The sequence below is a fragment of the Hydra vulgaris genome, chromosome 13 (assembly GCF_038396675.1).
Source record: "Hydra vulgaris chromosome 13, alternate assembly HydraT2T_AEP".
Lineage (NCBI taxonomy): Eukaryota > Metazoa > Cnidaria > Hydrozoa > Anthoathecata > Hydridae > Hydra > Hydra vulgaris.
Window position 1 is genome coordinate 12,286,282 of NC_088932.1, and position 23,481 is coordinate 12,309,762.

The following is a 23,481-nucleotide window of genomic DNA, read 5'->3' on the forward strand; positions in this document are numbered from 1 at the left end:
AGTTTTTTAGATTGGACGATAATAAAATTTCTAGCGTCTCTTGTGTTATATTTATTAACGTTATATTTAAAAAAGTTAATTATAAAATGATATGGTACCTGACCTAATTTAAATTTTAGCATGAATAATAAATTTTGATATATGTTCATTTGATAAATATTAAGCAACTTCATTTCTTTAAAGAGGGGTTCAGTGTATATAAATTTGTCTCTGCAATAAATTATTCCGAAGGCGTGTTTTCGACGTTGGTATAATAATTTTAATTTGGTTATATGCGTACTCGCCTAAGCTTTATTAGCGTATGTTAAGTAGTTGTGTATAAAAGAAAAGTACATAAGTTTTAAATTACTTTGCAATAGCATAGACCTTGTTTTATAAAGTAGACCTATGTTTTTTGATATTTTAGTATTTAATGCATTTACGTGTTTTCATTTAGGATTTTTTTTTTGATTAGGTACTTATATAGACGGTTGTAAATTTTTCGTTCAAGGAGTTGATAATACGGAAAGAATTGATATTGGTCTGTAGTTAGTTAGGGAGGAGGATTCCCTGGATTTATAGACTGGTAATGGTAGCTATTTTTAGATTATCTGGTACAGTTCCTGTAATAATTGATGAATCAAGTATTTGGAAAATATAGTTTGGTATTTGTATGGTCGTAATAGTTAAAATAATTTATATTTAAGTCAACGGTACAAAATAGCCTTTTCTGTTCAGCGTTGTTTTTAATATATATTTGTTTCATGTAATTTGAACGTTTTATAATATGTCCTTCAGGAAGTCTATAGCCCGTGAATATTAAAAGATTTTTTGCAGAATCATTAATTATTACTACTGTAACGTTCTCACTATCAGTACCGGAAAATTGAGAAATCGATTCTAACTTATGCAATTTGGTCATTACGAAGGTTACACTGCATTAATTTTTGACCAAAAATCTTTCAGCGCGAATTGTTAGTGCGACTATTAAATCTAAATGCCATGTAGAGTCTACAATGTAGACTAGAATATTTTTACGTTTGGTTTTAGGTTTTACGTTTTTTACGTCTACACTAAAATATGCAGTTAAGTAACCAAGGATCATGGCTAAATAGGTCAAAAGTTGAATGTTTTAATGTGTTAATATGTTGAAATATGAGTTGTATTTTTTGTTCATGGAAGAGTATATGTATTTTTACACATTCTTCGTATTATTTTAATCATAATAAATAAGTCTACAAAAAGATGCTAGATAAACCACTATGTTACCTTTTCTATACATTCACTTTTACATTTGAAATTGATACTAGCATTAATATCTTTCTTTTTAGCTAGAGATTTTGAATGTTAATAAATATATCTTGAGATATCTTTTTTTTTTTCTTATAAAAATTGACATTATTGATTTTCAAAAAGTCTTTAAACCTAAAATAACGAATTCACTTTAAAATCTCTAACTAAATATGGACCTAACACACTAAGGACCATTTGTAGAATTTTTTTATAAATAAAGTAAAAGACAAGTATGAGTTTATCTCTGATGTTTTTATGTGACTTTTTGACTAATTTTCAGTAAATTGGCAGCTATTTTTAGAAAAAAAAATTTTATTGCTTGATTTAAAAAAGAAAAAAAACTATTTTTAAGACTTTATCTTGAATTTTAAAATGTAAATGTTATATAATTTTTTATTTATTTGTCACTAAACATTAAAAAACATTTTTTAAAAATGTTATAGTTGATAAAATTTTGTAAAGATAATATTTATTAGTAGGTATAAATAGTATATATATAAAACAGTATGAAAAAATGTTTACAAATATCTTAACTTACAATGTGTGACTGGCTACACATCAGTGTTGTCTGTGTTTAACCGAGAAATGCAATCAGATCATTTTATGAAGTAAGTTTATGTTTATTCTACATTATTGTGTTATTAGAATATTTAAACACACTAAATATTACTTTTTATTTTATTTGGCTGAGGTAAGCAGGCTTTGTGAGAAAAAAAAAATGCTTAAAAGTTTTTGAAATTCCAAGTTTTATCTTTTTATTATAAGATCTTCATAATTGTTTATATTAATTATTATTTTCACTTTTATATTTTTGTTTTCTGTTTTATTTCGTATTCATGAATTTCAAAGTTATGTTCATTAAATTTTAAAGTTGTCTGGATTTTATTCTGCATTTTTTTTGTGTACTTGTATTGCAACTTCATTAAATATTTTTATGAAGGATAAATTTTTTACTTGGTTACATATTATTAACTTATTGTTAAGTTATTAATAAATTGATAAACATTTTTATCATTGAAGTTTATTATTGATTAAGACTGGTATTACTGTGAATAAAAAGTATAAACAGTTACAAAAAAGTATTTTAAGAATTAGAATTAGTATATTAAAACAACTATTTGAATATGTTACATTATATAAGTAATGAACTGAAATGTTCACAAATTTTCTCTTTTTACAGGTTTAAATGTTTTATATTAATAATTTTTCATACAAATGTTGGTGTATATCTTAAAAAACTGTGTTTCTCTCATTTATATTCATTAATATCCATTTATATGTTGCATGTTTAAAAAAAAAAACAATTTGTACTTTGTTTTTCAAAGTTGATAAACATATGATACAAAGTATCAGAAACTCTTTGTATAAGGTTATAGTAATCTGATACAAGGTATCAGGTTATTAAAAACCTTGATGTTGGTGTTAAGGTTATCTAAATAAAGCCATGATCCGAGCAGGGATACGGAGTCCCAAAACAACTCCATTTTTGTATGTCACAAAAAGATTACTTTAAGTATTGTGAATTTCAAATAGGTATCACAGATGTAATGACTTGCAAAGCTGTTCAGTTTAATGGCATTTTATTAAAAAATTTATGCTGGCAAACGTAAAAAAGAATGTACAAGCAACAAATTTTTTGGTTTCAATTTATTTCTGAATATCATTTTGCATTTTGAATATATCTCGATTTTAGAAATTATATTTGTTCAAATTAATTAATATATATTTTTTAGACTTGGATTTTATTTATATCATTTCAATGTACCCAGCTAGCAAGAAGTAATTAGCCCAATGTGTGAAATAACATTGGCTAAATAATTAAATTGGACCAATGCTGCTCCAATGCATAAGCGTTAAGTTTTATTACTAAAATAATTTAGCCAATGCAACTGTACCAATAGCACAAACAGTTTTTGTAATGCGCGTATTTTACAAACACAATTTTGTATTAAGGTTTCGATCGTAAGATAGTAGTATCAAAGTTTTTAACGAGATTCTGATCTTTAAATATAAATATTCATTAAACTTATTGTATTTTATTTAAGTAACATTTATTAAAAAGTTATGTATAGTAGTCTCTCGCTTAATTGCACACCCAATTAGTTGCGCATCCCAGTTAATTGCACGTTTAGGTCCAAAATATTTTTGTTTCAATTTTTTACTGAGTTTTTTGTTGAAAGTGTAATTAGATCAGAAAATGTAACTATTTTTTTCCTGTGTTAAGTTAATTTTGAGATAACGATTTTATCAGAATGTAAATAGATAATTAATTCGAATTCGAATCAAAGTAAATGATAAATCTTGTTTTAAACATATATAAATAAGTTTTAACGATTTATCAGTCAAGTCTTGAAAAAACTTTAATAAAAAAACTTCATTTTAAATTTAGCCGTCACAGTTCTCTTATTCCAACTTTTTTATCCTTACTTCTTATGGCTAAAGGCAAAGGAAAAAGATTATCAGAAGATCAACGAGTCGAAATTATAGCTAAACTTAAAAAAAGTGATGTTAATTTTTGTCAGTAATTATGAAAATTAAACGAGAAACGCTGCAGAATGCATATCAGCCTACAATTCATGACTTTTTCCATCATGCATAATATATTTCTTAATAAAGATTTGTTTATATAGTGTATCTTTTTCTTATTTGCGCGCTCCTAGTTAATTGCGCACAGCAGTGCCTGTTTCAATTTGCGCAATTAAGCGAGAGACTACTGTAAATATTTTTTTACCAAGTGCAGTATGAAAAAAATTATTTTTCATGCACTGAAAAATTAAAAAAATATTTTTGTTATAAAAAGAAAATTAATAAATAAAAGTAAAGTAAATGAAAAAAAAATTTTTTTGTAGTTAATTATTATCTAGAAAATGAATACCTATGAACTTGATTTAAATAGAGTATAAAACAATCTTCTGGAGCATACAAATTTTTGTGATGTCAAGCAGCTAGTTCAGCAGGAAGATATAACTTTATTAAAAGACGAACAAGTTTTGTTTAGTAACATTACAACAACTAATGCCCAGATAACAGATTTTAATTTAAAAAGTAATTTTAGTTCTGATTCAATCAGAGATTTAAATTTTGCTAATGATAATGTCAATGATGTTAATTCAGAGGGAAATTATTATGTTTAAATTTTGATGGTGAAATAAACAACATACTCCGCGATTAGTCTCTGCAATATAAAATAACCCATCTTGCTCTTGTATCACTTCTATGCATTCTTAAACCATATTTGCCAACTTTACCACAACATTCAATGACATTATTAAAGACACCTACAATGTTTGAAGATAAAAAACTAAAAAGTGGAGGAGATTATTGTCACATTGGACTTAAGAATGGTTTGAAAAACTGCATTAATGATTTATTCATACCCAAGAATACAGACATCCTCTTGCAAATTAATGTAGATGGGTTGCCTCTTTTTAAAAGGTCTTGTGTCTCAGTATGGTCAATACTTTGTATTGTAAAGAACTTCAGTATGAAAGAACCATTTGTTGTAGCAGAAAAGAAAAACCACCAAGTGTAGCAGAATTTCTTGAAGAGTTTATTGAAGAAACTAAACATTTAGTAGGGGATGGTTTTCTGTTTGGTAACAAAAGGTATTCTGTTAAAATTCATTCATTTATCTGTGATGCACCTGCTAGAGCATTTGTCAAAGGTATAAAAGGTCACTCTGGTTATAATTCATGTGAAAATACACAATACATGGTGAATATGATGGCAAATTTATACTGAAACCAATGCAAGAAAATGTCGTTCTACTCATGAAGTTTTACGCTGAAAAGCTACTGAATTTCGTCTTTTTTTACTTTATCTGGCCCCATTAGTGCTCTTAAATGTTTTATTATTGACTTTATACAATCATTTTATGTTACTAAACGTAGCTATAACTATATTGATAGATCCAGTGTTTTCTAAGGATTACTCTGAATATGCTCACAAATTACCTGTTTATTTGTAAATGAAGGTAAAAGTCTCTATAGTAAAGGATTTTTTGTTTACAATGTTCACTGCCTTATTCATTTGTCCAAACCTTTTAATAGAGCTTTTTTTAGCAAGTTGTGAAATCGCTTTTCCAAAAAAAAGTAAACAGGAGTTAAATATGTCTGAAGAAAATGAAGGTTTCTAGTTACATTCCTGCACAGCTAAATCACCAGAAACTGAAAATTTGATTGATCAAGCTCAGCAAAATTTTAATTTGTATTCCCAATGTAGAAGTATCACTAATTCTTCTCCATCATCAATACCAAATGCAATCTCAGGTATTGTTTTTTGCTGCCTATTGTGCTTAAGTTCTAGATAAACTGTATGTTGATACTACTTTTACTAGTTTGTTATTTGAAATGAATTTTGCGAGTTTAAAATTCTAAACAATAATAGAATTTTCATGTTAAGAAATAAAAATTTTATTAATTATATTTTTTACAAAGAACTGTTAAAAAATATGAAAAAAGGTTCCATTTTGATAAGTTGTTAAATTGATTATGTTCCAACTTATCTTTGAAATTGTTGAAAATGTTATTAATCCCTTTTTTGAATAAGGAATTTTAGTTATATTTAAGTTTTGCCTTTTTTTTGTGTGCAAAAAACTATAAAAAAAAGTAGTTTTATATAATTATTTCAGCTATAACATTTAAATATTTAAAATTTTATTCAATCATTTATATTAATGTTTGACTTGATTTTAGCAAAGTTTTCTACTAAAAATATAAAATTCCGCACAAAACTTAACAATGTTTTGGGTTAACCAAGATGGCAACTGACTTTCAAAACTGGCTTCACCGTGTTATATATAAAGTGTATATACTCCGGCGTCTCTTGTTTATTAAACCTCCTTGGGTCAAACTATAAAACATAGGAACAAGGTCAGCGATTTTTTGCCGACCCGAAACACTTTTAGCTCGGCAGTTAGGTTGGCGTTGCCGAATGCCGGTGTAGGAGGTACAAAGTACTTAACCTGTACGAATCACTATACAGTAACTCCTACCTGGCGGTATCGATCACTTGACAAGTGATTCCTATCTAGGTGCCGAACACTGTACTTGGGTACTGAACACTTAACATATTATTTTCACAGTGTAAATGTCATAAAAAAAAGTAACAAAAATGAAAAAAAATACGAAAAATATATGTTCACTAGCCGTATAGTTTAAACAAAATTTTAAGATGAAACTTTTAAAATTTTGTATTTATCACCTTTTTTTTTTGTGTAGTAACTTTTTTAGATTAAATTAAGATTATTAAATACTAGATTTTATAGCTGTTTTGAAGTGATAATCATTCTATAATGTTCTATTAAATAATTATAGGGGCATTTTAAATTATTTCTTTCAATATTGTTTACATTTTATTCTACATTTATCATAATTATATTTTATACTATATGTGTTATGGACATAGATATGTTATGGACATGTATGTGCTATGAACACTTCTTTTACTATTTTAGTATAAAATGGAAGAAAAAAATTCATCAGAGATCGATGACTCAAAATTATCTGAAAAATAATTAAAGAACCAAACTTTTGTGACATTGAGAATTATTTATTATCAGGAACTTTTCCTGAACATTTTCAAGGAGTAGAAAACATAGGTAATAAAACAAACTTTAAAAAACAAAACGACAAGTTTGTAATTGTTAATGGTATGTTAATATATACAAATATAGAAATATCATGAAAGTTACTTCTGGTACAGAGACTTTATCTGTCGTCAAAGATCAAATATCTTGTGATCAGTACAAAAAAGCAGCACATGATGGGTTAGGCACATCAACTGAATCGAAGGCTTTAGGTAGACATGTAGGGAGGGATAAAACAATTTGGAAATTGATTGATTCATGATATTGGTGGACTAATATGAATAAAGATGTTAGAAATTATGTTGCCACTTGTATATCTTGTCAAAAATCAAATTCGAAAATGAAAAAATTCTTCAGAGTTGCATCCAATACCAGTTCCAACAAAAGTATGGCATCAAGTCGGTGTTGATCTCTGTAGTTTTCCTAAAAATCTAGATCATTACATTGGCATTTGTGTAGTTGTTGATTACTTCACAAAAGGGATCGAAGCAAAGCCTATTTATAATAAAAGTGCTGGAGAGGTATCCAGATTTCTTTATGAACTCATTTGTTGTCATGGTTGTGCATCGATTCAAATTAATGATCAAGGTCGAGAATTTGTAATAAAGTTTCTGAAAATTTGTTATATCTTACTGGAATCTGTCAACGTATTACTTCTGCTTACCATCCTCAAGCAAATGGTCTGTTTGAAAGAGCAAATAGAACTATACAGGGTTCTATGCTTAAAGTCCTGAACGGAGAGCAAGAAAAATGGCCTTGTTCATTAAATGGCATACTGTTTGTATTTCGAACAACTCGCCATAAGTCAACAGGTATCACTCCCTTTCAAGTTATGTATGCAAGGGAGCCTGTCTTACCTGTACATTGCATAAAAAATGATCAAAGCTTAATTTATGATGTACCTGTTGATTTAGAAAGAGAAGAAGGTGTTTATTTTAATAATGAATGAAATTAGTTTATTAAATTTTACTTAACTCATTTAGTTTTTATTTTAAAGTATTTTGGAACAGCTTGACTTGCACAAAAACTTATTACAAATTAAAAACATTCAATGTATAATTTATGATGAAGTAGCAAAGAATATAAAGAAGTCTCAATTGTGACAAAAGAAGGGCTATGAAAGACGTCATAAAAACCAAATCCAATTCAATATAGTCAATGAAGTTTTTGTTTATAATCTTAGAAGAGCTGATAGAAAGGGTGATAAAGGAAAATCTGTTTGGGATGGCCCATACAAAGTTATAGAAATATTTATTGATAAAGGACTTTATCAGTTAAAACAAAAGAATGGTGAAACACTTTGTACCAAGCATCATGGTTCAAACATGAAACTTTTCAAGAAAAGATCTGAAATTGAAATAATTGAAAAAACATGTAATGCGGTGTCTGATATATTTGAACCTTTAAAAATTGTCCAAGTTCTTGGTATCCAAACAAATTCTTTTATACCCAGTAATATTAAATGGAGAAATGCTATTTGTTGAAGATTCCTATAACTAATAAAATATCTTTTAAGAAAGGCTTTGCAGTACAAAAAAAAAGTTGCAATTGGGCAAACCGATCAAAGTTGATAAGATTGAAGGTGATGGAAATTGTCTATTTCGAGCCTTAAGTCAGAAAGTTTGTCTAAGTCAAGAGTTTTACAAAATAATGCGTCAATAAGCAATTCTCTTTTGAAAGTGGAATATAGAAATGCTTTTGATGCTTATATATCAAAATCAGTTTTAAAATACATCAGTGATTTAAAAATGGACAATGACAAAATATGAGGTACTGATGTAAAAATATATGCATTAGCAACTGCCTTAGATACACCAATTGCTGTTTACAACAAACCTCCTGAAGCTTTTGTTTTTTTGTGGTATTTTTACAAACCTCTTCTTCAAGATGCAAATGGTTTTAAACTGATAGAAATAAAAGAAAACGACCAAATAGTTTATCTTCAAAATACTGGTGTTCATTACGATAGAGTTATAGATGTTGGTTGATTTTTGTTCACATTAAGTTTTTGTTGACTATTTCTATTGTATATATTTCTATTTTTTATTGGCTTTGTTTTAAGATTATTTTGACTCTTCTTGTAAATCCAGAATATTATGCAATTTATCTTTCTAAAACTAACCATAGGATGGTTTTTAACTCTCTTGGTTTATTATCTCCCTTTTTAAGCTTTGATAATGTTTTAGCAAGCAAGTAATTAAAATTAGCGAGGTTAATTTAAAACGCTATGGGAATTATCTTTTTTCTGTAAAGACTTTCAGTGAAAACTTCTTAATTTTTTATTTATTTTTAATAGTTTAGATTTGTTTTTTTAACAATAAAATTATTTGATTTAGGAAAACATTAGCAATTTCTTGTCATGCAGTTGGTTGACTTCATTTCCTCATTTTATTTGACCTCATTTCCCTCATTTTGGTTGACCTCTTTTTCCTCTTTTTTTTTTTTTGAAAAGTTTAAAACATTTTATATGTTTTAGGCTTTTTAAGAGAGTTTAGTTTTATATCTTTACATTATTCTGAAACTAATTAAATAATTAGTTAATTATTATTTCAGTTGACATCAGCCTAGTTAAGGTTAATTATGTTATATATACCATTAATCAAGGTTAACCATCTTGCTCAAATTGATGGAAGAAATATTGGCGATACAACACTTAGATTGTTAAGAACACTTTTCTCAAAAGGGTTATCATTGCAATTAAACTTTGCCGGTAGAAGTGGAAAAGTTGGAATCGGTAACATGAAAATAACTTCTCTTATTGTCAGTAAGTCTATCATTGAATTTTTATAACTGCAATATTTTGGTCATAAAAACTTTTACATGTGTACACTAAAATTTTTGTTTCCACGCCTATACGTGCGGAAAATAAAATAATAATACTAAATTTTTTAAGTTGTTATGGTGAAAGTATTATTTTTGTTGTCCTGATACCAACCAATAAGATAAATTTTCAATAAAAATGATTTAAATATTTTTTTAATAGTAACTAGTATTAATTACTACCTAAGTAGTAAAATGAGGATTTAATTTTCCTTTTCTTTTCAGGTGTTGTTAAGAAAAACAAGTTATTAAGTGACGTCACTACTTCAAGTGTTGAACAACTTGTAAAGGTTTGGCTTAGGCAGTCTAGCCTAGACTGTCTAGACTGCGAAGGAGGCAGAAATGATACAAAACGAGGGAGTAAACGATCACTCCAAAAAAATTTAATCCGGGACAACCAGTTTTTATAACTTATAGTAAAAATTGAATAGTTTAATGGTTTATTCAAATGAAATATTTAAGATACGCTAACCAAAGACTATTTTCTCAATTATTTACTTAAAATTGGACTAAACAAGCACACCATTAAATACTTTATTGACTTGTTTCTCTTTATTGAATCAGGTTTTGTTTTGGCTGTAATGTGATTCAAGTAAAATAAAATCACAATTTTAGTATTGCTCTAACGTTTTTTGAATATTGGGTTAACATATTTTAGACATGCTTAACGTATAATTATAACATTGGCTAAACGTTGTTTTTAGCATTGGTCATACCTTGCGCCAATGATCACTCCGGTATTGGCCCAACGCATTATTCCAACATTGTGCTAATGTAAGCCAATGTATTGGGCCAATTATTTTTTGCTGGCTAGGTATATAGTAGTTCTATTAGTTTAAGGTTAACTTATTATATTTGTTTAAGAATAAATTATTCTATTGGTTTAAAATTAAGTTAAGGTTAGCAATTTAATTCACAACATATCTAAAGCTAGGCTGTTCAACAAGCTATACAAATGACAGTGTGTGCAGATTTATGAAATAGAATTTACAAATTAAATGAAAATAGAACATGTATGATAAATTGATAGAACAGTAGTAATTTTTTATTTTTGTTTTTTAGTTAATGGCAGGCTATACTTGACGACTTGCTTTCCTGCAACGAAATCAAAGAACCTTCGACTACAAATCAATTTAAAATAATTTTCATAGCAGCATTTTCTAAGAAGAATTTTTCCTTAATTTTATTTACTAATTAAATTACTTATATTTCATAATTTTTCTAAATTATTTTTTGAGATTGTTTAATTTTGGTGTTTTACAAAATTTTAAGTTTAAAAAATTATTTTACGTATAGACTTATAGTTTTTTAATAATCAGTTTTTATTCTGAAGTACAATTATAATTGTGTCCAATTTTTGTAATAATTTTTCTGCTAATGACAACTTGATATTATGTTATCAATGTGAAAGTATAATGTCAAGACATTATTAAAATAATGGTAGAATGAGGTACCACGGTTTGAAAATTTTGGGGCGAATCATCAACAAAAACATCCGGAAAAACCCTTTGGAAGGATGTTAGTACATACCCATAGGATATCATAACAAGTGATTTTAAAATCAACGATTACTTTCCGTGAGAGAAATTACCATTTTTATTTTTCTCAATACGGGCTAAATTTCAAAACTATCTTTTAGTACTAAAAAGCTATTAATTTATCCAATTCTGATTTCAAAAATGTGTATTTTCTAACAAAACTGAAGAAGTAAGAAAGCAAATTTCTGTATAGTTTCACAATTTGATTTTCTTAATATCATAATGGATTTAATCATATAGCTAAAACATTTGAATTCTAATAAAATCACGTTTTCCACTCTTATATGTTTTGATTTTAACTTCTATTCATGTTTGCTGTTGTAGTCTACAACACAGTTAAGTAATTGCAGTCCATGTTCTGGGTGAAGTGCATGTCTCTTGTTGCCATTGAGGGTTAAAGTTTGCATGAAGAGCTTTAGTGGATTGTTCACTGTATATTCCAAGACTTTGATGACTCGGAGAGATAAACTTTGTCACGTGAAAAAACACAGTGTGGACCTTTGGAGTGATTGAGACTGGAAGAGCAAGGTATGCAGCTTTGAGGTTGTGTTCTTGAAAATTTTCATCCGGATGGGTTCCAAAACGTGCAATAACTAACTTATGAAATTACCTGAATGTTTCAACATTGGGAAATGCTGCACTTACAGCTGCTGCTTCAACTTTTTGCTGAAAAATATTAATATTTTTCAACAACCTTTGACAATGATTTCTATAAAAATGTCCTCCATGAAAAGGTTTGAGGGGAATGTTTAAAACCTTTTGCCAATCTTTGACCTCTGGCCAAACTTTGCTTAGACTCTTGAAAAGGTGGTTGACCACACCCATCAGTAGGTGAAGCTCCTTTGGTAATATTGCTTTTAGAATGAGTGTTTCATCTGAAATATTGAGCAAGGGCACGTTGATGATATTTCCAAAGCATTTAGCACCCTTTACATTACTTTCTTCAGCAACAAAATCTTGGTGAGCCTTTCTGATGCTTCCAAAAGTTCTCAGTGCACTTCATTTTCTAAGGTTTAAAGAGTCAGCATCACACCAAGGATGTTTGCTAGCATGAGACTAAAGTCCACAAAGAATGTTAGCAACTTTCACGTCTCAAGGCAAGATAAAGAAAAAAGCACTAATATTGGTGAGTTTCAACAGGTTTTTAATGTTCTCATAGTTTTCTGACATTCCTTCAGAGATTGCTATAATCAGCTGTTTCTTTACTCCAGAATCTTTAAAGGAAGAACTACAAAGCTTAGGAGTCTTCAGGATGGGACTGGTTGGTTCTGGGGCTACCTTGGTAATGCCCAGACTCATCTTAAGAAAGTCATCTCCACCATCAAGTCCAATCTTAGTTCGATGTTCCTCGGATCTTGCTGATACCATAAATTGAAGGAGGCTGCCAATATCAGTACAATGAACGACAAGACTAAGATGATCTATGTCAGAACATTTAGTTTTAGTGACAGAAAAGTGAGCAATTTTCCTTGCTCTGCAAATTTCCTAGCAAAATATGGCTCAACAATTTTTTGTTGGCCTGCAGAGTTATGAGATGATGCAAGTTGTCTCATCTGGTTGTTGGACAAACCAGTGTTAAGTTGAACTGTCACAAGGCTTTCAGTTGGAAGAGGATCCTTAAACAGTTGTGTTGGAGTAGCTTTGCCTGAAATTTAAAATGGATTAATAGAATACTCAGTCTCACTGTGCCATTTGGAGATGATCCTGGGTTCCCAAAACAGAAGATGCAAGAAATTCTGTACTTTTTGCGTCTGTTTTTGCAAGTGCAATCAGGTTTGTACTTCTGGTTCCAGGGGTGCACTTATAGGATAAACCCGCTCCAATCACACTGAGGCATTTTGTGCACCTTTTTTCAATTTTATGACAATTTCTCTTGAGTAATACTGCTGGACAAAGGAGATGAAATTTTTCCCTTTGACTTACTAATTTGGCAAATAATACAGTCTCATGCTGGAGAATTTCTTCTTGATGGCTTTACAGCAATTGAACTGAAATCATAGAATTTGGAAAATGGCTGTGATGTTTTTCCCTCATCACTTTTTTGCAAAATGAAACGACAATTTGTGCACATTGCATGTGGAAGATGATCATCCTTAAAGTCTAATGGTTTTGGAGAGTGTTTTGCCAATCTGCTTATCAAGAAAGGTGTTATACTTTGATCACATTTTGACATGCAGAGAATGCAAACTGTGTTTCGACACTCAGCATGAGTTTTAGCAGAACTGGGCATTTTAAATGTATTTTTTTAGTTCCTCTAACAAAATTTTATTAATTTTAGTTTGAATACTAGAACAAAAATGATGAACTTAAAAAAATCTAGTGGATTAACAAAAAATCAAAACAAAACTGATGTTCAACATTAGAGATGTGATGGGTTCTAGTTTTGTAGAAGAAAAAGCAATTTTTTTGTTAGAGTTGGAATTTTTAAGAATGTTTGTTGTTTACAATAAAATATCAATATAAGCTTATAAAAATGTTTTTACTTCATAAAACGCTTTGAAAAAAATTAAAATTGAAATTTCTTTCTCAGACGGTAATGGTTGATTTTAAAACCACTTGCAATAGTATCCCAAGGGTCCATATTATCACCCCTCCAAAGGACTTTTTCAGGTGTTTTCGTTGATCACTCACCCAAAAATTTTCAAACCGTGGTACATAAACATACGCTTTGTTTTCTTATAAATAAAATTCAAGTTTAGTGCAAAATGTCTGTACCGATAGAAAACACTTGCAAAAACTTTTAACATTGATTGGTCTTTTAAAATTTAACTGTAAGTTTCACATGGTTTCCACTTACTATGACTGTAAGTGTGAAAACACGAGCAAACTGGCAATCGGGAGATTTTTGAACAAAAATGAACGCCGTGTTATTATTCCACCTCTTCTCTTGTCTATTTTTCTTTCATAAGAAATTAGTTTATAATTGGGGATTAGAAAGTTTGAATTTGTATAGCAATTTTTGTCGGAACATCAAGTTTCCGATAGACAAATCATACAGAAAGAATATTTGCATTCGATAAGGAAAATTATTAACTAAACGATATTTATATTTTAGCTTGTTTATGTTGTATAACCAAAAAGTTTCCTTTTTTTTTTTTGAAGTTTGGCTTTAAAAGTTTCAGTATCATAAATATGTAGCCCCGTCTTTATTCATATCCTGCCTAGGCAGCCGCTGCGGGGCCAACGCATTTGGAGAGGTCAGCAAGAAATCACTTTTTTATTATTATTAAAAAAAAAAAAAGTTTTTAAATGAATTATGAAAATTAAAGAAAAAAAAGTCACAATTTACTCTTTATATTTTATTTTTAAATCTATTAAATTCTATTAAAAAAAAATAAACAGCTACAATAACAAATAACAAGTTATTTTCTTTTATATTGGAAAAAAAAATTAGTCTGTGACTAAATGTGACTTAAAATGTGTCTCAGAATGTCAAAATACTTTCTATTAGTGTTGAAAATTTCCCGGAAATTTTCAACTCGGGAAATTTTCCGAAAAATTTCCGGAAATTTTGTAAGTTTCCAAAAAAATATATGTTATTTTATGAGTAATGGGTAAAATTTTATGTCTTATTTAGACAGTTGTTATGGACAATTATATGGTACAATATTGTGAAGGAGATCTTAAAAATTTTAGAAAGCCCTCTTTGTATAACGGAAAAAAACACATATTGACAAACACACGGAAAAATACTGGGAAAAACACACGGAAAACTACTGGAAAAATACTGGAAACACACGTAAAAATACTATAAAAAAAACACACGGAAAAATTCCAAAAACACACGGAAAAAACCCGGTGGGCACAGGACGTAAAAAAGACTTCTTTTAAACGTCTATTGAACGTTTTGGACGTCTTTTGACGTTCAAAAGACGTCTTATTTAGGTCCTGTGCCCACTGGGAAACACATACTGAAACTTTTTAGTCCCTGTGTAATAAGTAGTAATAAATATTATTGATATTATGGCAGTTACACTTGTTGAAATTAAAAAATTGATTAAAGACTTGTTTACAAACTACAAAGTAGAGACGGAAGCTGCGCTAAAGCAACAAGAAAGCAACTTTATAAGTATCGTTAGTGCAAACACCAAAATCCTAAACGAAAGATTAGACAAAGTAGAAAAAAATGTTTTAGAGAACGCTAAAAAAGTATCAACACTTGCAACAGAAGTTGAAGAAATAAAGGTTAGTCTAAATTTTCATAAGGAATTTATTGAAAAAATAAATAAATAACGCGTTAGATATTTTCATAAAAAATAAATCTAACCATAATGAATTACACAATAACAACACTGGCCTCAAAAAAACTAACAGTAAGCTAAGAGAAATTGAAGATAGAACAAAGAGGAACAATCTAAGAGTTGACGGAATTAAAGAAGATGATAATGAAACCTGGCTGGAAAGCGAACAAAAAGTAAAAGAAATATTTAATGAGTACTTGGATGTAGAAAATGTAAAAATTGAAAGAGCAGATAGAGCTGGTAAAAAAGGTGTAAATGAGAACAGAACAATTGTTTTGAAATTATTGGACTTTAAAGATAAGGAGGAAATTTTAAGAAATACCTCAAAGTTAAAAGGACAAAATATATATATTAACGAAGATTACTGCATGGAGACGAATAAAATAAGAAAGGAATTGCGTGAAAAAATGAAAATTGAAAGAAAATTGGGAAAATTTGCTTACATATCATACGACAAGCTTACGCGAGTGGAAGACAAATAAAAAGTAATTTTTTTACTTATTTTATTTACAGTTTATTTAATTTTTACTTATTTTTTGAATATTTTTATTGATAATATATAAATAACGAAACCCTTTAAAATGAATCCGAAAACGTTTGAATACAAAAGTCTTTTTGAAAACATTTCAGATAAGGCTTTTAAAATAAATGATCAAAATACTTTTGATAAATATGACCTTGACAAAAACTTTATTGATAACTTTTCATTAATCAATATGGAAACTCCTTACATGTTTCCAGATAAAATAAATAAGTATTTAAAAGACTAAAAGTTAAACCTTATGAAAGCCTTTCTCTTGTTCATCTTAATATTAGAAGTGCTGAAGCAAATTTTGAAAACTTTATAATATTCTTAGAGGAAAGCAAATTTATTTTTAATATTATTTGTTTAAGCGAAACATGGTTAACTGATGACGAATTTAACGCTTTTTCAATTAAATAACTATGAAGGAGTGCATTTGCAGAGAAAACCGAACAAAAGAGGTGGGGATGTTGTAATTTACATCAAAAATAGTTTGCAGTATAAATTACGAAACGACCTATGCACATCTGATTACGACAGGGAATTTGTTTCTATTGAAATCATTAACAATGATTCTAAAAATACCTTAATATCATACTGTTATAAACCGCCACAAACATCAACAGAAATATTCTCAAATCATCTTCAAAATATTATTTTTAAAAGCTTACAAGAAAAAAAAAATTTATTTATTCTAGGAGATTTTATTCTTAATGCTCTAAATTATGAAAATAATAAAGAAACACAAAGTTTTTACAATAATTTATTTGGATTTAGTGTAATTCCTCTTATAAATAAATCAACCCGAATTACAAAAAATTCGGCAACACTAATAGATAATATACTAACAAATTCTTTATTTGAAATCTACTTAAAGAAAGGAGTAATTAAAACATCTATATCGGATCACTTTCCGATATTTATTTCAATAAATACCTCAAATAGAGGAGGCTGAATAAGTGCGAATTTCATAACTGCGAATCTGCATAAGTGCGAAGCAGTTGCAAAGACTGGCATAAGTGCGAACTGGCACAAGAGCAAACTGGCATAAGTGCGCCGAAAGAATTTGCAAACATTGGCATAAGTGCGAACTGGCATAAGTGCAAACTGGCATATGTGCGAATCAATTGCAAATACTGGCATAAGTGCGAACTAGCACAAGCGTGAACTGGCATAAGTGCGCCAAAAGAATTTGCAAACATTGGCATAAGTGCGAATTGGCATAAGTGCGAACTGGCATAAGTGCGAATTGGCATAAGTACGAACTTGCCAATTCGCCACTTATGCCAATTTGCACTTATGCCAATGTTTGCAAATTCTTTCGGCGCACTTATGCTAATTCGTGCTTGTGCCAGTTCGCAATTATGCCAGTTCGCACTTATGCCAGTCGCACTTATGCAGATTCGCAGTTATGAAATTCGCACTTATTCCGTCGCCCCCTCAAATAAAATTAGAATAAATAAAAAAAAAACAATCACAAGGCGGCATTTTTCTCTGGATAGTCAGGTTAACTTTAAAAGTGAGTTAGCCAATATTGACCGGTCAAATTTAGAATCCTCAAATGATACTAATTTAATGTATAAACGTTTATAGATATTTTTTTATTTCTTGATGATAAACACTTCCCCAAAATAGTAAAAACAATTAAATTTAAAGACATAAATTCACCTTAGTTGAATAAAAGATCTTAAAAAATCATCTAAGCGGAAACAACGATCATATATAAAGTACCATAAAAAAAAAAATGCGATAAAACAAAATCGGAATACAAGAGTTATGCAAGTCTCTTTGAGAAAATTAAAAAAGCCGCTAAAGCTAATTATTATAATTAACTACTTGAAAAGTGTGAAACAGATTCTAAGAAAACATGGCAATTATTAAATGAAATTATTGGTAAACCAAAAATTAACAAACCGTGCTTTCCTAAAACTATAAAAATCAACCACAAAACAATTGATTATGAAAACGTCATTGCAAATGAGTTTAATAACTTCTTCGTTAATATAGGATCTAAACTTGCATTCCAAGTTCCTAGTGTAAATAAATCTTTTGATAAATATTTAGATCGTAATAAAAATGAATTTAATAACGAAAAACTAACCATGTTAGAATTTAACAATTCTTTTAAAAGCCTAAAAAGAAACAAAGCAACCGGAATCGACGATATCAATAGCAACATTATAATTAACTGCCAAAACGAGCTTAAAGTTCCTTTATTTAAAATATTTAAACACTCCTTAGAGAAAGGTATCTTTCCTGAAAAACTGTGAAAGTAAAACCTATTTTTAAATCAGGAGATACAAGTGAAATAGGCAATTACAGACCAATATCAGTACTTTTCTACATTTTCTAAGATAAGAGAATTATGCACAATAGAGTATATACTTTTTTTAAAGAAAATAATTTTATTTACTCCAAGCAATGTGGCTTTCAAAAAAATACATCAACTGAACACGCAATCCTTCACCTAGTTGATGAAATAAAAATTTCTTTTACATATGGAGAAGTTACATTAGGTGTATTCATAGATCTCTCTAAGGCTTTTGATACAGTCGACCACAAAATATTATTATCAAAGCTTAACATGTATGGCATAAGGGGTAGAACGAACAAATGGATAGAAAGCTACTTAGATAAACGTGTGCAATCTATATACTATGGAGATAATAAACTCTCTAATCCTTCCATATTAAAGTGTGGTGTTCCTCAGGATTCAATACTTGGGCCTTTGCTTTTTTTAATCTATGTTAACAATCTCTATCGGGCATCAAAAAGAATTTCAACTATAATGTTTGGTGATGATAGCAACTTTTTTATCTCCGGAAAAATTATAAACGAACTGTGCGTAGAAATGAATCAAGAATAAGAAAAAATTACTGGATGGTTTAGGGCAAATTAACTTTCTATTAACTCAAGTAAAACGAAGTTTTCTTTATTTCATCCTTCTTATAAAAAAAAAGAAGTCGAATCTTCTCTTCCAAAATTGTTTATTAAAAATAGAGAAATAAGTAGGGATAATGTTACTAAATTTTTAGGTGTTTTTATTGACAAAAATCTAAATTGGAATAAACATATTGCCTATTTAAGTTGTAAAATATCTAAAAGTATCGAAATAATATACCAATCCCGCCATTTATTGAAAAAGCCGCTACTCAAACAAATCTACTATAGCTTTGTTCAAAGTTATTTAAATTACGGTAATACAGCATGGGGTAGTACCTATAAAAGCAAACTAGAATCTCTCTATCGTAAACAGAAGCATGCTATACGAGTAATTAATTTTAAAAATAAAAAAGAACACACAAAGCCTCTTTTTGAACAGATGTCTTTACTGACATTGTTTGAACTAAATATATATAATGTTCTAAGTCTTATGTATAATAGTAAAATGCAAAAAACTCCTTCAATTTTTTATAGTCTTTACAAACAAAAGCAAGAGTATAAATACCTGTTGCGCACAAATAGTACCCTTTTAGAGCCTTTATGCAAAACTAAGCTTGAGCAATTTAAAATTACTTATTGTGAATCTCATATCTGGAATAAGTTTTTATTACTTAATCAAAATATTTTTATCCTTGAAAACTTAAATGGCTTTAAAAAAACTATTAAAAAGAGTATTTTAAAGTATAAAAATTTACTTACTGATTTTTTCTAAAATATCTATGTATATGTATGACAATGTAAAGCGGTTCTTGATGATAAGACCTTTTGGTCTTCTGCAAGTTTCCCGCGTTCTTCTTACAGTTCGTATTACAGAAGTTTGTTTATTATTTATGTTTGTGATTTTTTTATATTTATATGTATATTCAATCTTAACAAATCTTTATTATGTAATCACGAAAATGTATACCATGGAACAAAAATAAATTAAAAACAAAACAAACAAAAAACACTTTTTTTGGTATTTTTTGAGTTTTTTTATTTTAACTGTAAGTAGCAACTATGATTATTTGTTTTCAAAATTTTCTAAAACTGTTTTATTCTGTTATTTGCTAAGCATATTGATGTTTATTGCCGTAGCAAGCTTTGTCTAAAGCATAACATAATTTGCACCCCCATCCCTAAAGGGGGTGGGGCATTTGTCAATATCTATTAATTTGGCCTACATGTTACTGAAAACTGTAAAATTATATATAAAAAGATTTCATTGAATATTTACCTTTTTTTTTTATTTAAATACGTTATTAATAAATGAAAGGCAAAAAGTAAAGAAAATTTTTTGATAAATTTGAACTATTTAAAAATATAGTTTGCTATAAAAATAATGAACTAATGATTTCGAAGTCATAAATTCCACCGCTATGTTTAAATAAGTGCTTTTTAAAACTTAAGTCTAACTCACCACAACCTTGCTAGGGCACTTTGGACTTTATAAAACAGTTAAAAAAAAAAAGATAGGGGGGGGGTGAATCCGTAAAAAGTACCGTTTCTTAAAAAAAAAGAAATGGTCTGTAAAAACTAAAATTCACCCGACCGTATTGTATCAAATACTCGACTAGCCGACTAAATTTGTCAAAAACTGACTCCAACTTGAAAATCACCTTCCTTGAGGAGGTAGACCACACCCTTCCCCAACACAGTCTTCCCTAAAACCGTCTTTGTATGCAATCTTTGCACATAAAAATCTATGTTTCTTTAAAACACTCTACAAAAATAATACACAATAAAACTTGTTAATCTAAAAAAGACTTTATTCTTTGTTTTTTCTTATGAATATTTTACATTGCAGTTAATTAGAAGTGGAAGTTAAGGATTTCGCAGCAGTAAAAGTTAGAATAATGTTATACACAAGTTAAAAAGTCAAGCTAACTCGGAAAACATCTACTTTTTGTTTTTCACAAAAGTAACATAACAACTTCAGCGTGTTATTGCTTTTTTGTAATAAAAAAGCGCGATTCTTAAATTGACTATAAAAATTTGACTAAAAAATATGCGTTTTTCGCTTGTGGGTCTTTATTATTTTAAACTTTTTGTTGAAATTTTTAAATGATAAAACGCATATTTTTGAAACAAAGAAAGTTTTATAAAACAGTATAATAACTATAAGTTTATTGCAATAAAAATTTTTTGAAAATTTTCGGAAATTTTTAACCCAACTTTCGACTGACCTTGCCGACTACATACGTCAAAATAATGGTCAAATTAAGTTCATCACAGCAAAACAGCAAAAAGTACGTTAACACCGCTTTCCAAGGTCTGAAACCTGTGATAATGCTAGAACTTTGCGACGTGCCTTAAAATAAATATTTTTTTGAAAACTAATAAATGGAGAAAAGAATGAATGCGAGTGGCTATTGATTTTTGCTACGAGGGGTAGTGTTTCTTGTAGACCTTGATTCTTTTTTAAAAAAACTAAGAGTTCTTTAGCGAGTAAAGTTGTATTTTGCAACTAGAAAGTTGCTCATAAGTCTATCAGTGAGTACTCTGAACATGAGCAATTAGTTGTACATAATAAAGTTAACTCAAAAAGAAACTTGTATCTTCATCCCTGTTATAAGAATGTTTCTTTCTGCTGCTGTTACAAATTTTATAACTTGAAAATAGATTTGATTGTCTAATGGTTATTCTTTGGATTACCTTATTATAATATTAACATTTACTTGTTGGTTTTTGGTTTTATGCAGTAATTTATTATGTGCAGCATATGAAAAAAAATCTGCCAAGTGATTTTAGTGTTTGAGGCTGGAGAGGCCACAACCATTTTTTTGCTAGGGGGCCAGGATAGGGTGACCATTGTCCCGGTTTTTACGTTGGAGAGCGTAGGGCTAAACTAATTTTAATTACTTTGGCGCTGCGCTATCCTACGTAAAAGCTGGGACATTGGTCAGCCTAGGCCATGATGACCCAAACACGGGTCTGAATCTGATGCTTTTTCGTTATAAAAAAAATTTCATCCTCAAAATTGTTTGCTAAGATATGAGGCGTTGCGAACGAAAGGTGCACACCAAATAAAGTCAAGTTTTGAGTAAGCGCGCGAAATTACACTTTTTCCTACCACGTGGTAGAAGAGTTTACACCCCCTTCCCCCTCTGTGGTAATTGGTGGTTTTTTTCAGACCCCCCCCCCCCCCACTAAAGCTACTACATGGTTTTTGAACGCTCCCTAAATCGCGTTTAAAGTTTCTAGACTGAAATTTAATTGATTTTCAGTCAGAAAGAGGCCCACTGACACGTTGATCTTGTGTTATATTGTAGATGACAGACTAAAGTAAAAAATGGTTAAAGAAAACGGATTTTCGAAAATTGGTTGGTGTCGTATTATCTGCTGTTTTAAAAACGCCAAAATGCAACTTTTTAAAGTCTATTGTTACGAAGTCATAAGCCATAACGAAAATGAAAATTAGATTCAAAATTTTTGAATAGAATTTGATTCTTGTAGAATTATTTATGTAAGCGCGTATATAATTTTTTAAAATCTTGAAAAAATTTTTATCATACTTAATGATGGCATATTTATCTTCTTGACTGAGCTTTTTCACTTCTTCCCATAGCTTTTTTCTATATTTAATAGTTTCTTTCGCAAAATCTTCATTTATGTATATTCCTGTACCTATTAGATTTTTTTTTGTATATTCGTTTTGTCAGGGAAGCTTAATAATTTAAAACACAGTGTTATAAAATAGGTTCTAACCTTAACTTTCTGACCAGGAAAAATTCTTCAGTGGAATGATAGCCCTTACTATGGGGATCACTTAGATATAAGTATCAAAATCAGATTACAACGTCCTGGCAAGTTATTTACATTTGAATTTTTATTCCAGTTAACACAAAACTGGGAAATGAGAGCAAAATGAGAGCTTATTTTACTTTTTAGAGTATTAAAAATCAAGTTACATCAATTTAAAAAAGGGAAGCAAAATAATATATTCTTAAAGAATATTTGTACATAAGTAATGAAAAAAAATTAATTCGATTTTTTAGTTAAAAAAGATCACCACAATCCAAAAATTCAAATTTGCCATATTAGCGTATGGATAAAATTTCAAACAGTTTTATGATCGTTAATTTTAATTTTAATTTATCTAATTGAAGAGCAATAATGTAGTTTTTAAGCATTTAACAGCAACTGTTTTTTGTTACATTATGCAACTCTTAAATACAAATAAATATAAAGTTACAAACTTAAAAAACAGTTCTACATGTACTAAACGCTACCGTATATTTCAAAAAAATGTTGTGTAGTATTCAGCTTAATTAAAGCGTAATATCAAATTTTTATGGTTTGTTAGACAAAATAAATCTAAACTGGAGGTTCTCATTTTTTTTAAAGGTGTCAAAAAAGATCTTGAGGACACTTGATTGCTTGTTCTGCACACTAATTTGTTCTGGAAATTTCCCGTCTCGATGGTTCCTGATTCCAAACCTTTTTCACTGAATTTATTACTTTTTCATGACCGTGTAAGCTGTTACTTAGTTTACAATAATAGCTTGCATTGTACATTTGTTTAGTAAACCAATGATCTGCCCATCTGTATAATGTGAATCTACAAATTTTGGAAAG

General features: G+C 29.0%; 2 protein-coding genes and 1 long non-coding RNA gene across 3 annotated transcripts in view; all 3 read left to right on the forward strand.

Annotated features, from left to right (window-relative positions):
• The first annotated feature begins 1,746 nt into the window (after nt 1-1,746).
• LOC136089422 (uncharacterized) lies at nt 1,747-10,730 on the forward strand. Its single transcript, XR_010643042.1, has 3 exons — nt 1,747-1,880; nt 9,464-9,623; nt 9,905-10,730. It is a non-coding gene; the product is annotated as an uncharacterized LOC136089422 (long non-coding RNA).
• Nucleotides 10,731-15,123: 4,393 nt separating this feature from the next.
• LOC105847872 (death-associated protein kinase 2) overlaps nt 15,124-23,481 on the forward strand; it is a 77,026-nt gene continuing 68,668 nt past the window's right edge. Inside the window, exon 1 of the mRNA XM_065816865.1 lies at nt 15,124-15,155. The gene's annotated coding sequence lies outside the window, so the exon portion shown is untranslated. The remainder of the gene's footprint in view (nt 15,156-23,481) is intronic.
• LOC136089653 (uncharacterized) lies at nt 15,181-15,940 on the forward strand. The gene is made up of 2 exons (XM_065815705.1): nt 15,181-15,402; nt 15,563-15,940. The coding sequence occupies exons 1-2, from the start codon at nt 15,181-15,183 to the stop codon at nt 15,938-15,940; spliced, it is 600 nt and encodes a 199-aa protein (XP_065671777.1).